We start from the raw sequence: 18,243 nt of genomic DNA on the forward strand, positions 1-18,243 counted from the left end.
TTTATCAATTTTTCATTGATGGTTGTTTATGGTTGTTTAAGAAATCTGAATTGAATTCAAGCTAAATGATTCAATCATTTTACAGTCAATAAATGTTTTAATGGTTATTGAGACTTGTTGTATTTTCACTAAAATCGGCATATTTTATATTTTATTCTGTCATTTAGATTGCTCTTTAAATTGTCTTGATAAGGCCTCAAGTATGCTTTAAATGGCACCATTTAAGCTTCATTTTGCAAAAATTTTCCCAGGGGAGGCCCCCCGGAACCCCCTTATGGGAGGGCACACCCTCCCATACCCTCCCCACGACAACTTGCGTTGTCAGGATGACCCCTTCGGGGTCATCATCTGGCACTAAAAAATTTTCCTCTTTTTTTTTTTTTTTTTTTTTTGGAACCTTGCTCACATGCCTGATTACTAAAGTAGCCTATTTACTGTTGTTGATGTGGGTCACTTGCTGTTAGCCAATTCACTTTCTTGTACCAGGAGAGCTGAAAGGAACGAGTATTATTCCCTACCTTTTTTCACCAAGTCAATTTGAGGCGTTGGTCTACCCTGCTCTTTAATTGTAATTTTTTCCTCGAAAGGAAGACTGGCAAATGGCTTCGCCAAAATTAAATCAGCAATGCTTGGCATCCGTGCGCAGCTTTCTTGCTAGCTGACTAGCCCCCTCAAGTTCAGTCACTCAAATAAACGAAATTTCTGGAACTAAGATAGCAAACTTGACAACACTATATTTGGGCAATTCCAGCGTTATGGACGTGACACTTGAACTCAAAATGGCAACAAATGACCCAGTGCATGTTTTATTGTCTCCCAGTATTTAAACAGGTGTTGCATATTTTAAGGCTGTACCATACTGGAGAAGTGATAGAACAAGAACAATTCCCATAGTACATCTAGGGCATGCCAGAAAACGCCAATAAAAGATGCGTTATGGATGTGACAGAAAAAGTATCACTTTTCTTGGGTGACTGTACATTTTTATCAAACTCTGTGAAATTGTAAACCTAATGTCGAAATAGAGATATCCATTTGATAGAGGGGTCCAAGGTGAATATTAAAAAATCTTTGTTTAAAATATTTTGTATTTCATGCAGAGTTTCGGAAGGAAAAGTCAGCGTTATGGATGTGACGAAATTCCGTTATGGATGTGACGCGTCTGAAATAGACATGGCGTATGTTTAGAAAATCAGCAATTTAACCACCATAACCCTTTGAAAAACACTCTAAATATCAGCTAAAACTATCAAAGTTCTTAAATAATATTTAGGATGGCTATTGTTTTGCTGTTTTGTGGATTTTAGCATACATTTCTGTGGCTTGTGGCAATAATATAGAATTGTACATGATCAAAGTTGATTTTAGCTTGGGGTTTACATTATAAGAAAGAAAGACTGACAGTGACACATTAGGTTGGTTACAAATTGGTTCAACTTATTCACATCTGTAAAATACAGGCCTAGGTGATATCTCTGGGAGTGGTTTTGATGTATTACATGTTGCTTTATTTTTGCATGGTGAGGTTGACATTTACATGGAATTGCCCATTTACACTTTATTTACAATGAAAATATATACAAACTAAAAAAGCTGGTAGAAACCGTATGTAATGAATGAAATCGAAATGTAAGCTGATCTCTTACGATACACCACAGCGCATGGGACTGAACTGAAACTCACCGCTGCCTGTCTATATTTGAAACGAGCTGTCAATCAAAGAAAATATCCGGCCACTTTCACCAATCACCAGTCTCCTCGCGGAAACTGCCATGTCCCTCCCACTGTGAGGCTGGGAGTCCGTGGGCGGGCATTTTCGCAGTATTTGTCTGTGGCAGCGGGGGCGTGGTTAAGTGCTGGTCTGTGACAGGAGGGTGGAGCTGGGGAAGGTGAGTGGCAGAATCACGACACCTGAGGATAATTAACCTGTGTTTGTGTGTGTGTTTTCCCAGTAACCGCTCCCTATTTAAGGAGGCAGAGAGAGAGGAGAGGGAGCGCAACCCGGGACCAGACAAGTGTGTGCGTGTGAATGAATGAATGAGATTACTGAAAAGTTGTAAAAATAAATCGCCTTGTCTGCCTCCAAACGTTGTCCTGCCGTCCTCTGTGCTCCACCCACACTCGATACGCGCTACAGTGGTGCTGAAACCTGGGACAAGGTGGAGCACCAACACAGCAGCCCCATGGAATCCTCCCCGTTCGCGGACTTGGTCCACACCCTCGCCACGGCTCAGCAGAGCCAGCACCAGGCACTCGTCACGCTCCGAAAGGAGCAGGAGCGCCGCTTTGAAGCCCTGGTGCTGGCCCAGCAGGAAGATCGAGAGGCGTTCCGGCGTCTCCTCGCGTCGGCGGGGTCCACCAGCGCCCCGGCCGCGGGCCCGTCTCCCCTCACCGTGACCAAGATGGGCCCGCAGGACGACCCCGAGGCTTTCATCACATTGTTCGAGCAGGTCACCGAAGCCTCGGGGTGGCCGATGGAGCAGCGCGCGGCGCGTCTCCTCCCCCTCCTGACGGGAGAGGCGCAGCTGGCCGCACTACAGCTCCCCGCCGACTGCAGGCTGGCCTACGCCGACCTTCGCCGGGCTGTCCTCCAGCGCGTGGGGCGCACGCCGGAGCAGCAGCGCCAGCGCTTCCGCGCGCTGCGGATGGAGGAAGTCGGCAGCCCGTTCGCGTTCGGCCAGCAGCTCCGGGACGCCTGCTGGCGGTGGCTGAGGGCCGAAGATCGCGACGCCGAGGGAATCATCGACCAGGTGGCGCTGGAACAGTTCATCGCCCGCTTACCAGCTGGAACCGCGGAGTGGGTCCAGTGCCACCGCCCGGCGTCGCTGGATCAGGCCGTGGGACTGGCGGAGGATCATCTGGCGGCTGTTCCGGCAGCAGGACAGCGGACGACAGCATCTTCTTTCTCCTCTCCTCTCTCTCTTTCTCCCCCCCCTCCTCCCGTGTCCCATCCTCGCCCCATTCCCCCACCGCGGAGGCGGGGGCCGGCTCCACCCCAGCCGTCCCGCCACACCCGTGGTGCCCTCCCATTTCTCCCTTCTGTGTCGGTTTGACACCCCCCCCCCCACCCCCCCAGGTGAGTGAGCCCCAGAACACCGCTGCAGAGGGAAGGCCCGGGCCGGTTTACTGGCGCTGCGGGGAACTGGGCCACCTGCAGCAACAGTGTGTAGCGATGGAAGTGTGGGCGGTGGTGCGGATCCCCGACGCGCCAGAGGCTGCCCTCGATCGGGCCAGAGCGTATCGCATACCGGTAAGTGTACAAGGGGCTACATATCAGGCGTTGGTGGATTCAGGTTGCAATCAGACCTCAATCTGCCAAAGCCTGGTGCAAGGCGAGGCATTGGGGGGAGCACAAGGGGTGAAGGTGTTGTGTGTGCACGGGGATATTCACAGCTACCCGTTGGTGTCGGTCCACATACATTTCAGAGGGGAGAAATCGATAGTGAAGGCGGCGGTTAATCCTCACCTTACCCACTCTTTGATTTTGGGGACTGATTGGCCGGGATTTCGGGGTTTAATGGCACGCCTAATAAAGAGTGGGTCCTGCCGGTTAACAGGGGAGGGTCCCGGTGTCGCTTTGGCTGGAGCTGCGGTCGCAGAGCCGTCTACGTCATCTCCGCGACAGAGTGAGGAGCCACCGGCCCCTCCTCTTTCTATTGGGGAATCCCTCGCGGATTTCCTACTGGAACAATCGCGAGACGAGACTCTGCGACACGCGTTTGACCAAGTGAGAGTAATCGATGGTCAGACGCTCCCGCCGGGCGCCACCCCGTCCTTCCCCTATTTTTCCATTTTGAAGGATAGGTTATACCGAGTGACGCAGGACACTCAGACGAAAGAGTGAGTCACCCAATTGCTAATTCCAAAGAGCCGCCGGGAATTGGTATTTCAGGCGGCTCACTTTAATCCCATGGCTGGACACCTCGGGCAGGATAAGACACTCGCCCGGATAATGGCCCGATTCTATTGGCCGGGGATTCGCGGCGACGTCCGTAAGTGGTGTACGGCGTGCCGCGAATGCCAGTTAGTAAATCCAGCAGCCATTCCAAAAGCGCCCTTGCGCCCCCTACCATTAATCGAGACCCCGTTCGAAAGAATTGGGATGGATCTCGTCGGGCCATTAGATCGGTCAACACGAGGGTACCGCTTTATATTGGTTCTGGTGGACTATGCAACGCGATACCCGGAAGCGGTGCCTCTTCGCAATATCTCAGCACGCAGTATTGCGGAGGCCCTCTTCCACGTCATCTCCCGGGTTGGAATCCCGAAAGAGATTCTGACTGACCAAGGCACCTTGTTTATGTCACGAACACTGAGCGAACTGTATGGGCTACTGGGTATTAAGCCGATCCGCACCAGCGTTTATCACCCACAGATGGACGGTTTAGTTGAATGGTTCAACCGCACCCTCAAGAATATTATCAAAAAATTCGTAAGTGAGGACGCACGTAACTGGGATAAGTGGCTCGAACCCTTGTTGTTTGCAGTGCGAGAGGTCCCCCAAGCCTCCACGGGGTTCTCCCCGTTTGAATTATTATATGGGCGTAAGCCGCGCGGCATCTTAGATGTACTGCGGGAAAATTGGGAGGAGGGACCTTCACCGAGCAAAAACGAAATTCAGTACGTTATGGATCTGCGCGCAAAACTCCACACGCTCACCCACCTAACTCAGGAGAATTTGCGGCAGGCCCAGGAACGGCAAGCCCGCCTGTACAACAAGGGCACGCGCCTTAGAGAGTTCACTCCGGGAGATAAGGTACTCGTCCTGTTGCCCACGTCGAGCTCCAAATTAATCGCCAAGTGGCAAGGACCCTTTGAGGTCACACGGCGAGTCGGGGATGTCGACTATGAGGTTAGGCGAACGGACAGGGAGGGGGCGCTACAGATCTACCACCTCAATCTGCTGAAACTCTGGAACGAGGAGGTCCCCGTGGCGTTGGTGTCGGTAGTTCCGGAGAAGGCGGAGCTGGGGCCGGAGGTCCAAAAAGGGTCATTGGCATCACGTACCTCTCCGGTCCCCTGTGGAGACCACCTCTCCCCGACCCAACTCATGGAGGTCGCCCAGTTGCAGGCCAAGTTTTCGGATGTGTTCTCGCCCCTGCCCGGTCGCACTAACCTCATAGAACACCACATAGAGACGCCCCCGGGGGTGGTAGTGCGGAGCCGTCCTTATAGATTACCCGAACACAAAAAAAAAGGTGGTTCGGGAAGAACTTCAGGCCATGCTCGAAATGGGCATCGTCGAGGAGTCCCACAGTGACTGGAGCAGCCCGGTGGTCTTGGTTCCCAAGGCCGACGGGTCGGTCCGGTTCTGTGTGGACTATAGAAAAGTCAACGCGGTGTCTAAATTTGATGCGTACCCAATGCCTCGTATTGATGAGCTGCTCAATCGACTAGGCACGGCTCGCTTTTACTCGACACTGGATTTGACGAAGGGATATTGGCAGATCCCCTTGACTCCATTATCCCGGGAACAAACGGCCTTTTCCACACCGTTCGGCTTACACCAGTTCGTCACACTTCCTTTTGGGCTGTTTGGGGCGCCCGCTACGTTTCAGCGGCTGATGGACCGGGTCCTCCGGCCCCACGCCACCTATGCCGCCGCTTACCTAGATGATATCATCATTTATAGTAATGATTGGCAGCGGCACCTACAACACCTGAGGGCCGTCCTTAGGTCGCTGAGGCGGGCGGGGCTCACTGCCAACCCGAAGAAGTGTGCGATTGGGCGGGTGGAAGTACGGTATCTGGGCTTCCACTTGGGGAACGGGCAGGTGCGTCCCCAAATTAATAAGACAGCAGCGATTGCGGCCTGCCCGAGGCCCAAGACCAAAAAGGGGGTGAGGCAGTTCCTGGGGCTGGCTGGCTACTATCGTAGGTTTATACCTAATTATTCGGACGTCACCAGCCCGCTGACTGACCTCATTAAAAAGGGGGCGCCAGATCCGGTCCAGTGGACGGAGCAGTGCCAGCGGGCTTTCTCTGAGGTAAAGGCTGCACTGTGTGGGGGGCCACTTTTACACTCCCCTGACTTCTCTCTCCCTTTTGTGTTGCAGACCGATGCGTCGGACAGAGGGCTGGGGGCCGTTTTGTCCCAGCAGGTGGAGGGGGAGGACCGCCCGGTCCTATACATCAGCCGGAAGCTGTCAGTGCGTGAGGGGCGCTACAGCACAATTGAAAAAGAGTGCCTGGCGATCAAGTGGGCGGTCCTCGCCCTCCGTTACTACCTGCTGGGGCGCTCTTTCACTCTCTGTTCGGACCACGCGCCCCTCCAGTGGCTCCACCGCATGAAGGATGCCAACGCGCGGATCACCCGTTGGTATCTGGCACTCCAACCCTTCAACTTCAAGGTGGTCCACAGGCCGGGGGCGCAGATGGTCGTGGCGGACTTCCTCTCCCGTCAAGGGGGGGGAGTCGGCTGCGGGCCGGACGAGCGCCCGGCCTGAGTCGGGCGGTGGGGGTATGTGGCAGCGGGGGCGTGGTCAAGTGCCGGTCTGTGACAGGAGGGTGGAGCCGGGGAAGGTGAGTGGCAGAATCACGCCACCTGAGGATAATTAACCTGTGTTTGTGTGTGTTTTCTCCCAGTAACCACTCCCTATTTAAGGAGGCAGAGAGAGAGGAGAGGGAGCGCAACCCGGGACCAGACAAGTGTGTGCGTGTGAATGAATGAATGAGATTACTGAAAAGTTGTAAAAATAAATCGCCTTGTCTGCCTCCAAACGTTGTCCTGCCGTCCTCTGTGCTCCACCCACACTCGATACGCGCTACATTGTCCAATAACCATCTTGCATTTTGAGATTGAAAAGCGCAGAGCTCCCAAATGCCATTGAAGTCCACTGAGGCTGGGAGTCTGTGAGACTCCGTGGGCGGGCGTTTTCGCAGTATTTGTCCAATAATCGTCTTGCATTTTGATATTGAAAGCGCATAGCTCCCAAATGCCATTGAAGTCCACTGAGGCTGGGCTGCATCGTGCTGTCACGAGTGGGAAAAACTCACGCACACATTAGGCGAAAAGGGAAAGTTATAAGGGAATGATTTCGCACTGTAGTTGGGTTGAGCACATATATTTCTATGATTCTGGATCTGAAATAGCAATGTTATAAGGTCGGCTATAGCATAAGCCTAGCGCAATTCATCCTACACAATGTTCGTCATTTTTAGAGGAGGCTGAGCCTCCCTCATTGTCTTAGAGCAATCGCCTGTGAGTTACACAATGTTTCTCCAAGGCAGGTATGCAAACACAATCTATATAAAGCACTGAATTGTTTGAATGGCCTGCTTTACATAATTCACTTATTACATTTTTGTCATGTCGAGAGCCAGGGAAGAAAACGGATAAACTACCTTCATGTCAGTGGATGTAATGCTGGCTAACTCCCATGTACAGTAGCTAACGCTGGTCTGTTGTAAAATCATGGGAGATCATGACAAACAAATATTCTGATATTTTGGCTATCAAGCAGTCTATTTGGATAAACCTACAGGTCAGGGTAAAGTGGTGGTGCCATCATGCATCTACACAATATAGGATGTCCAAAGGTTTGTGGACACCTGACCATCACACATGTATGTGAGTCTTCCTCAAGCTGCATCAAAGGCTCGTGGTCTAACGCTGAAGGGGAGTGTGTGACCTCTGTGTTGAGGTATGTTGCATGTGCCAGTGGTCCAGACTTGACTTTGCCTTGTGGCAGGAAGTGGTGGGCTGTGACTGTTATTCTCCCCTGTCTCCCTACACACTTGCAGGCCAACATCAGCAAGCCTCCTTCACTGAGGTTTTTTTCAAAAGCCAATTTTATGTTATGCTTTGTGTGTTTTTCTGGTTTGCTTTTACATTCTACACAGTCTGTCTGCTCGACCAGGGTAACTGTTCTGCCCCCACAGATGATGTACCATCAGGAGGGCTATAAACTCTCTGGAGTGTGAAAGCTAGTGAAAATAAGCTTGTGTGGCATGTAAAGCAGTGCTTTCGCAGACTGCGGTGGCTTCAACTGTGGTAAGATATCAAACAAGCAATCCCAAACTATTGTTGCTTGTTAAGATTCATCATTTGTTTCTCAAAGGTTTGGTCAGGATGTAGCACACAAGACGATATGAGTTACAGTTTCTAAGATTGGAGGCTGATGCTGGTGCATGCTCATGCTGATCGGGCTTGGAAGGTACACGGCCCAATTCTTTCATTGCTGTAGGTCATCATTTCGCAGGTGCTTTTATCCAAATGCTACAGAACACAATCCAGGCTGAAGGTTAGGAACATTGGTTGAAGATCAATCCCAATGAACCTCATGGAACCGTACAGTCTCGTATTGTGATTATTTCTGACAAGAAAAAGTAATGTTCTGTGACTAGGATGTTTTATTTAAATAAAAAAAGTTGACCTTAGACAAAAGTAGGCTTGATGGTTCATGCCATAACAGTGCTTAGTGTTAGTAAAATGTTCACAGCTGGTTTAAAAAACCAAAACATGATTTATTGATTTTTCAGGCAAAGCATATCAGGATATATTAGTATTCCCACACATGAACATAACTGAACTTACATGAACAGAACTGAACATGTTGAGTGATGTTTCTTACATTACACTACATTTATTGCAGAGACTCAGATTGTTGGCGCGCCCGCATCTAAGGCACACTATTTCGAATAACGCATTGTCGAGAGGGGCAGGGGCCAATATGGATGCGAGCATTTTGTACCCTATTTGGAACGTTTTGTGGCGTATTACAGACTAGGGCTGCTCGATATTGGAAAAAATCAATATCACGATTTTTTCAGTAAATATTGATATCGCGATTTTTAAAACGATATTTATACACCTTTTTTAAAAGCCCCGATCATCAACACCCGAGGCACCGGGCCACATTTTTATAGTACAGGCCTCATAGGCTACCTGTCAACCCTTCCCGTTGTACCCTGAAACGCCTTTTACTTAAACTATTTACTGTGCAAGCGCGTACTTTGCATAGATCCTATAGCCTGCACAAGGCTCACGTTCTCCTCACTCAACATTTCCGATAACAGAGGATGGAGCCAGCGCTGGTATTACCAGTGATTACTGCGTAACGTCCACACTGGCTCGTAGCCAGCCAAGGATAAAATCTCTCTCTCACACATGCACACTACAACGTAAGCTTGTGTGTTGTTAAGACACCAACATTAAACGCGCACACACACGGACTGGCCATTGGGAGTAGCGGGAGTTTTCCCGGTGGGCCGGTGGTTCAGCGTGGGCCGGCGGAGAAAAAAAAAACAGTTGCGCGCTGGCCTTTAATATGATAAGCAATGTTAACAGTTTCTTTAAGAAACTGTTAACATTGCTTATCATATTAAAGGCCAGCGCGCAACTGTTTTTTTTTTTTTTTCCTCCACCGGCCCACCGGGAAAACTCCCGCTACTCCCGATGGCCAGTCCGTGTGTGAACACGCACAATATAGAGATAAGTCCTTAAGAATTAACATACATGAAAATAGCTCAGCGGCATGTAAACATTCCCTGAAAGTGTAGGTGGCACTGCGGCTAGATGCTACGTGAAATGGCACAAGGCAAACACCATGCGTCGCTCAGTCAACAGACACAATCCACGAACCCAGTAGTCCTCCTACTACTGTGGGTTAGCGTTCTGTGGCCAAAAACACCCTATGCACAGTCATTCCAAAACATCCCCACTAGTTGCAGGTTATGTCTCAAATACAGATATGCGTTGTGGATTAAGCGATCTATTTTCAAGCATCAGGCTTCTCTTCTTTCATCTTCCAAATGTGGACTCCGCTATCTTTTTGGCATGTCAGCATTGAAATACCATTTGCAGAGATATTTCACTCGCCATTAAGAAAAGTAAAAGCAACACATGATTAGGGCTACATGATTAGCAGGGGGACACCGTTTTAAGTGCACGGAATTTTAAAAACAATGTAATTACATCTGAGTCCGTCTACATCGTGCAATAAACCTGTCCTTAGCAGAACCTACTTCAAAGCATGATGCTAGCTGCAGATGCACAAGTCAAAATCAAATGAACCCAAGTAAACATGCCGCGGCGGGCAACATTAATAACCAAATTGCCTTACGCTGCCAAACGCTGCCTTGACCACAGGACGACTCTCAATTATTCCACTCAAATCCACACGGTTTAACACATCTAACACAGCTAGCAAGCTGGATATGTGCTAATATTGTTGTGCTTGTTTTCTTCCGTAGATGCCATTTTTACATTACCCAGTCCCACATCCAAAAATATGACGTAAATATATGTTAATTGTATTATTATAACTATTAGCAAGCAAATCAAACAACATATTAACAAATCAATATATCAAATCACCCGACACGTATGAAAACAGAAGAACTGATTTTTTACTGTTGCGGAGATATCGCGGGAGTAGAATGGATGACGTATACAAGGCTACGGTGTGCCTTAGGGGACAGAAGGGTTCGTTTTACCTTACAAATGACAAAAAATCATTTCATATCGATATTATGAATTTTGATATCGTTTGACACCAATATCGATATCGTGATAAAAATACGATATATTGCACAGCTCTATTACAGACCCTCCAGGATTTCACGATGTTGCGATTTGCAACTTCAACGCAAATTCAACCAATCCCCGCGAATTCAGGGCAGTGTTGCAATTATATCCAATCACCGCAACTTTCCCGCAAATTTGACCAATCGTTGGCGTCGTCTTGAGGTGACGTCGACAAACTACCTTCCGCCTTACTTCTAGTGTTGCCAGATTGGGGGGTTTTAAGTGCATTTTGGCGGGTTTTGAACATATTTTGAGCTGGAAAACGTCAGCGGTATCTGGCAACACTGCTTACTTCCGTGTTTCCGTTCAGGAGAAGCAGCATGTGCGAGTCAGTGTTTATATAGGCTTAAATTCTGTTACTGAAAGTGTGTTATGTTTACAGTGAAGGACTGTGGGCACTTTATTTTTTTACTTAATACAAGAAATTAATGGATGCCAACATTTTTGCCAAAATGGTATTTTATTTTCCATTGTTTAGGCAGCTTCAGCATCATACTGTGAGATTCTGTTCAAATTGTTTTTTTTCTTCTATGAAACCTGAGCCATTTATTAGTTTATAATTATTGTTTAATTTAGTCTTCAGGAGAGACTGCCTGCACACAGTACTAGTATTAATAGTTTTTTTTTTCTTACATGAAAGCTGAGGCATTTATATTATATTTTAAGGTAACTTCATGTTGTGCTGTGAGGTTCTATGCACTTTAACTTTTGAACCAACAGGTGCATTTGGATAAGTAAAGCCTATTTTTCTGCATTTTTGTCGTCCTGGTAATCTTTTATATTGGTAAAGTTGTTTATAGGACCATTTCTCAGTGTCTGTTTTTTTTTAATCAATAGTTTTTCAGTAATAACTTAATATTTAACATATCACTCAATTTTAATCACAAAAAGAGAAAATCGCAACAATTCCTCGCAACTTTCACTTCCTCCCGCAATGTAATCACAACAAAAACCTAAAAAACACCGCAACTTTCATCGCAATTTTTTGGAAAACCCCCGCAACATCAGATATTTTAGCCCGCAACAATCACAAAAAAGGCCCGCAAAATCCTGGGGGGACTGATATTACTTGACTTCATGGTCTTAATATCAAAAATCTTGCACAAATATGCAACTTCCAACATAATTATCTGGATATTCAACAGATTTCAGCATCGGATGAATGTTTTGACCGCCGCCATATTGAATATACGTCGGACCCATTCGTGTATTTACGCCGCCCCGTTTGTAGTGTCCCAACCGAGTAAAACCTGATCCAAGTCTTTCGCTAGGTGGTGTCTTACGGTCTATGTACGAATATTCGAAAGAGACAAGAAAACATGAATAAGAAGAAAAAAAAGAAAAATACATCTATTTTGTCATTCTTCTGCAGAAAGAGAGTACATTCACCTGAAAAAACTGATACCCAAGGTAATTAGTCATACTAGATTTACAACAACAACTACTGCAACATCAACTACTACAACAGCAACCACTACTACTACCACTGGTGACTACTACTACTCCTATAGACCTACACCAAACTGAAAACAGGTTAATAAAATAAATTATAATTTACAAGGAGGAGATAATATAGATGTGATATATAGTGGCCTGTGATTGAATTCCAAAATATTGCCACTGACTGATTAAACAATATCTCAATATATTTGGTTGAAGCATTGATTTTTGTCATCTACATTGCTTCATATGGCTTCTAATACCAAAAAAAAAACAGAATTGAGAAGAAAAAAACAGCCCCTGGGCTGCCCCAGCTGTTCACTGGGCTCGCTTCGCTCACTAGGTTCGCTTCAACTGAAGGATAATCACTGGGCCCCCCATTGTAGAAATGGGCCCCTGTTTTTTCCCAGGAGGGGCCCTGTGGGCCCCTTGACCTGCAAAACAATCTGAGTCTCTGTTATTGTACTGAGCATTGACTTTTTTTTTTTCCTAGAAATGCAGCTGCTGTGTTGCAGTGTTTGAATGCACTTGTTGGTGGGATGGAGTGTTTTTACAGTGGTTATTTTCCACATGATTAACCTAACAAGATCAGCGTGTCTCTGGCACAGGCCTAGTTATGAGTCAAGGACTGTGTTGAAGGTGGGATTTATTCCCATGCTGTCAAAATGCATCTTCGTTCTTATCTAAGCAACACAAAGCCACTCGCCTGCCTGATAGCAGCTAGATAATCGTGAAGAACTGTGAAAATCAGGCTTTCTTAGTGTACAGTTTAAGGTCAGGTAGTGGTGGGAGGCCTACTGGTAGGTTATAAATGAGAAACCATGAGGATTTTTCAAAGCCTCCAAAATGCAAACCTCTGTTGTGTTCTCTGAGCTTTCTGACTCATCTCCAAAGTTCCAGAGACTTCTGTAGGTGTCTTTAATGAAACTGTGCAATGGCAACATTCACTTTCAGTGTTTCCCACAGAAATTTTGGAGACTATCGGGGCAGCCCATGGGGGGGGCGTGGCGCGCGTGTCCAGTTGAATTGCAGGGGTGCGCGGGGGGTTGTTTAGCGCGTGGCGCGTGTGTCCAGTTGAATTGCAGGGGTGCGCGGGGGTTGTTTAGCCTACTAATACTACTAAACTAAGACTAACAAAACAAATTCGTTGGTATTGGTTATGCACCTTGTATTTTATTTTAGCATGTTGCTACAGAGGGCAGTCCTACAAGAAGAACATATTACAGATAGCAACCAAACCAAAAATCCTACAGTACTTCACACCCTGAACTCCTACAAAAAGTCCTACAAAACAAGGACTTCTAGCTCTGCTGTATGTCAAAAGTGACCCTGACAAATGCCTGCCCTATTTACAAAGACCACACCCTGCACTTGTGCATTTGATTTTTCTTGGCTTTGAGGGAAAAAAAAAAAAAAAAGAGTTCGAGTGTCCTTTCATAATATATATCTTCTGGTTGTGGCCCGTTAATGGAAATCCTCAAGCAGGTGGCCAGGTACTCTCCTTGCAGTCTTTTACGAAGGTCTGTTTTGACCTAAAATGGCAAACAACTTGTTACTACAATGAGTCATGTGATTGTAGAGCTCACTCTGAAATATTTAAGTGAAAGTGAGATTGAATTTAGGTGGGATTTGAGCATAAAAACAATGGGTAAATGTAAATTGAAATTCACATCACTGGTGAATCAAAAACGATCACCAATTGAGATTCACATCAATCAAAAACGATCAAATTCGAGTCAAGAAGTTAATTTAATTAAGTAGGTAACTAACATTACATTCCCTTAATTGTGGCCTAATAGCTTCACCTTTAGAAGGTAGCCTATTAGAAAAGGCTAAAAATAATTTAACGTCTTCCGTCTCACCAGTAACAAATCGCGTTAAGGCTACTAGCACTAATTCTCAAAAGTGGCATCGAAGTTTGCTCTCTGTTAGAATAGACTACTTTTCCCTTTTAACATGTACATGCAGACCTAGATTAGTTTATCACTGCTGTCACTTCACGTCTCCATCACTTGGATAGACTGTGCACATACAATGTCAAGCGGGAAGCACTTCGCCGGCGAATTTGGAAACGACCTGATCCTGGTAGGATGATAAAGTTAATTTGACGAATTAGATAACTATGTAGGGCTAACTAATATTGCCTCAAAATAGCCTACTGTTGCCTTACAGAAAAGGTAGGTTTGCCAGTACGAAATGGACAAAGTAATTTTACTGAAACAATACACTTGACGTCATCCATCAATGCGCTGTCCATACGCCTATAAAGCACAATAGCGTAGCCTAAATGTCACCTTCTCAATCGTGTCAAAGGCTACATAAAGTTGTATAAACTTGTAGATGCAGACAGGATGTAGCTTATCAGAGTTGTCTCCTCACGCTGTCTCAGATCAGCAATGCGTCAGTGTCGCCGTGTGTGCGTGCGGGCGGGCGCGGACTGAGACTATGGCGGCCCAAATTAGACTATGGCGGGGCGCCATAGTCTCGTCAATGTGTGGGAAACACTGAGGTTTGTGGACTGGAATACCGTTGATTGTCAAGATGTTGGTGACTGGCAGCATGTACTGCTTGAACTGTGTTTACATATTTATTGACATTACCTTCATTCATTTGACTGATGCTTCATGTCTAGTTCTGGAGTTGAAGGTTAAGAGTTTTGCTCAAGAACCCAATGGGGAAGCTTTGGTGATTCTTGGATTTGAACTCGTGACATTCCTGTCAGTACCACAGCCTAATATTACACTTAAAATTACTGTACCGGTGATCTTGTAATAGCAGAATCCAGCTGGATAGAGCCAGAGAGTCACTGATCTAATTGATGGGGTAGTGTTACTGGAGCTACTGGAAAGGGAGCTGATAAAGCCGCTTAGTCCCTCACTGACAGTGATCCTGATGGGCAGCTTAGAGTGTGGCAGCCCTCCAGCTCCTCTCATCTTCTGTTTACGATCGCAGCCACGTTTACTGAGCCCTCTTGCTCTCTATTTTGTTTTATTTTTTTTTAAACACTCATTTGATCAGTGGCTGTTGCCTCTGTCCTTGTAAGGCTATGTATATCAGCGTAGGGGCTGTAGACGACTTGTCATTCTGTGCAAATGCTAAATTTTGAGTTCTTGTTTGTTTTCCTGGTAAGAATACAGCATATTCAGTCATCTTATTAATCATCTCGTTAATTCTTGCAGATTTTTTTTTAAACGAGGTTGGCATTTTCAAAATAGTTCAAGTCAGATCTATTAAAAACCCCAACACAAAGTAAACATGCTGTGCCTCAAGGCTGTCCAGGATTTCAGTAAGTTTGGTGAATCGTTTCACTCTGTTCAAAAAGGTCTCTTTGGTGGATGTGAAGGATGTGGGTGATAATCTTGTTTCTTTCACAACTCTAGATAAATGGATTAATTCACTTTTCTTCTTGTTCTCTCTTTGCCTCCAGCGCAGGGAGCGGCGGTCTAAGCTGCCTGATCACAACAACCAGGATGTGAGGAGAGACTCAGAAGCCAGGGGACAGAATGCCCTGTCCGGGGGTTACCACGGCCGAGGGAAGCATGACCTGGAGCGGCATGTTGTCACTCGTCCCCTCAGGAAAGGTGGAAAGCAAAGAATGAAGCCCTCGAGGATGGAAAGAGCTGGAGTAGTGCAGGGCATTGGAGCTGTAGATGCCATCGCCCCATATGATCCATCAAGCAGCCGTAACTTCACCGATATGAAGGGGCAGGAAGGAGGAAAATTCCCAGCAGGAGCTCAAGGAGAACCAGGGAGCGTTGATGGCGCACCTCAGGTCCCAAGCAATGACTTTGTGCCCAGCTGTGAGATTGTTGGGAAAGATGCGCTGTCGGCTCTGCACCGTGCTGGATCACGCCAGTGCCGGCAGGAGATCGCCAATATTGTGTGCAAACATCAGGCTGGAGAGCTGATGCCACAGGCTTTACCTCAGTACTGCACACAGCATGGTAGTTGTGGCTTAGTAATAACAATAATAATCAGTTTCTTTAAAAGCAAAATGGAAGAGAAAAATAAAATTGCTGTTAAAACTTGGTCATGTTTTTTTTTTTTTTTATAATTTTAATTTTTTTAAATGCACCATGTTTATAGTTTATTGATTAATATAAAAAACAGGCAGATACAGCAGTAATGTTATCCTTCTCAATGATTTCTGTTGTGTTCTGTGTCCTATAGTCCTGTCCAGTGCCAGCCACCAAGCTGATGTTATAGACAACGATTTGTCCAAAGTGGAGAACCCAGTCAGGGTGGCGTTTGTGCTGATGGTTCACGGTCGAGCTGTACGGCAGTTGAAGCGGCTCCTCAAAGCCATTTATCACAAAGACCATTTCTACTACATCCATGTGGATAAGGCAAGTTCTCCTATTCTGTTCTTCATTTCTTATTTTGAAGAAGTTAGGAGTCCAGCATCATACAAATGTTGCTTGAAATCATAACGGATGTCCTTAGTTGCTAGACTGAGATACCTGTGTAGAAGTCCAGGCAATAAAATGGTGAATTAGAACTTGGTGAGTGTGTTTATGTCCCTGAATGGATATAAGGGGCTTTCAGAGCATGTTCCAGTTGCACAGTTAGTGTCAGAGAAAATCAGCAGTTCTCACCAAGTGCAACAGATGTGCAGGAGTTTCGAGTGTTGGAGTTCCTGGCTCAACACTATGGAGGGGTGGGGTGGGTTTTTTTTTCTTTTTTTTTTTGCATCTTGTTATACTGTTGTCTACCAGCTGCTTTTTCAAAGTTCTCATGGCTCGAAAGAGCAGTAAGGATAAAGCCTGAATAACAGAAGTGGAAGTCATTTTGACTGACTTCTATACCAATAAATATATCTCATCTCATTATCTCTAGCTGCTTTATCCTGTTCTACAGGGTCGCAGGCAAGCTGGAGCCTATCCCAGCTGACTACGGGCGAAAGGCGGGGTACACCCTGGACAAGTCGCCAGGTCATCACAGGGCCGACACATAGACAACCATTCACACTCACACCTACGGTCAATTTGGAGTCACCAGTTAACCTAACCTGCATGTCTTTGGACTGTGGGGGAAACCGGAGCACCCGGAGGAAACCCATGAGGAGAACATGCAAACTCCGCACAGAAAGGCCCTCGCCGGCCACAGGGCTCGAACCCAAACCTTCTTGTTGTGAGGTGCCAGCGCTAACCACTACACCACCGTGCCACCCCCAATAAATATATAATATTAGTAATTATAAGCATGTGCTAAATCTTCAGTCAGCTGAGGCATTTGTTTACAGCTTATGGCTACATGCAGATATACTGGAATGTCCTCCATTTATATGGTGACATTTCTTTTGTCATAACTGAATAACTGGTTCAATGATGAGTTTTATTTGTCTTTATGGGTTTGTGTTGGCTTGGTTTCTTTATTTTTATGTATTTTAAATTAATGCCAGTGTAGTATGTCCCTGGGGTGGGTGGAACACTGAAGCACGGGCAGACGGGAAGTGAGGTGCAGATATACTGGAGTGTCCTCCAGTTCTCTTTTTATTGTCAGATTTGCTTTTCAGCTTAATGTTAGGTTCAGCGCGCGCACACACACACACACACACACACACTCTGGCACTTAGATGCCATCTCCTCGCACTCCCTCTCCTTTTCAGAGCTCTGTCATCACTGTTGGATGGACACACATGCACGTCAGTTGACAACAGATGCACTCATTTTGCCACTCACCTTCCTCTGCCCTGCCCTCCTTTCACAAACCGACACTTGACCACACCCTTGCTGCCACAGCCAGTAATATATAAAGTGACTGGTTTACACAAAATCTTCTCTGTGGTAGTCTTCAGTCCCTGTCCTAGTGAACTAGCATGAGCATGTGTTTTTGATAGAGACTCCAGAATGCTTCTATAAGTCACTGGATAAGGCTGTCTGTCAAATGCTGTAAATGTAATTTTTTAAGAAATAAGCATTTTAAACTCGGCAGTATATTCTATATAAAAGTACAGTAATCCATGCAAATTATATGATCTGAAGTCAGTCATCATGTTGAGGTTTTCATTAGTTAGTCTTGTGCATAAATGAATACACGCTCAGGAGCACGATTAGGATATGAAGGTTTTTTGGGTTTTTTTGTTTTTGTTTGTCCCCCCCCAAATTAATAGGATTTTCATGAATGCCAATTTTTTTGTGAAAACACACTCATGAATGATTTTATGAATAAATCCTTTTGTATCCCACTTGAAAAGAGGCCCACTGTTCCTAAACCATTCACATGTCACTAGTGGGATGGCTAATATTAAGCCCCTCCCCATTAAAGGTAGACTG

The 18,243-nt window shown here is 46.2% G+C and overlaps 1 protein-coding gene across 4 annotated transcripts in view; it reads left to right on the forward strand.

Moving 5' to 3' along the window:
• Positions 1-18,243, forward strand: part of xylt2 (xylosyltransferase II) — a 72,297-nt gene that overhangs the window by 14,814 nt on the left and 39,240 nt on the right. For 3 of the 4 annotated variants that reach the window (XM_060901507.1, XM_060901510.1, XM_060901509.1), the window contains exons 2-3: positions 15,396-15,915; positions 16,139-16,314. In XM_060901507.1, the coding sequence (XP_060757490.1) occupies positions 15,396-15,915; positions 16,139-16,314 (696 nt within the window). The remainder of the gene's footprint in view (positions 1-15,395; positions 15,916-16,138; positions 16,315-18,243) is intronic. The other variant, XM_060901508.1, reaches the window with a different exon arrangement.

Source organism: Neoarius graeffei, chromosome 20 (assembly GCF_027579695.1).
Source record: "Neoarius graeffei isolate fNeoGra1 chromosome 20, fNeoGra1.pri, whole genome shotgun sequence".
Taxonomy (NCBI): domain Eukaryota; kingdom Metazoa; phylum Chordata; class Actinopteri; order Siluriformes; family Ariidae; genus Neoarius; species Neoarius graeffei.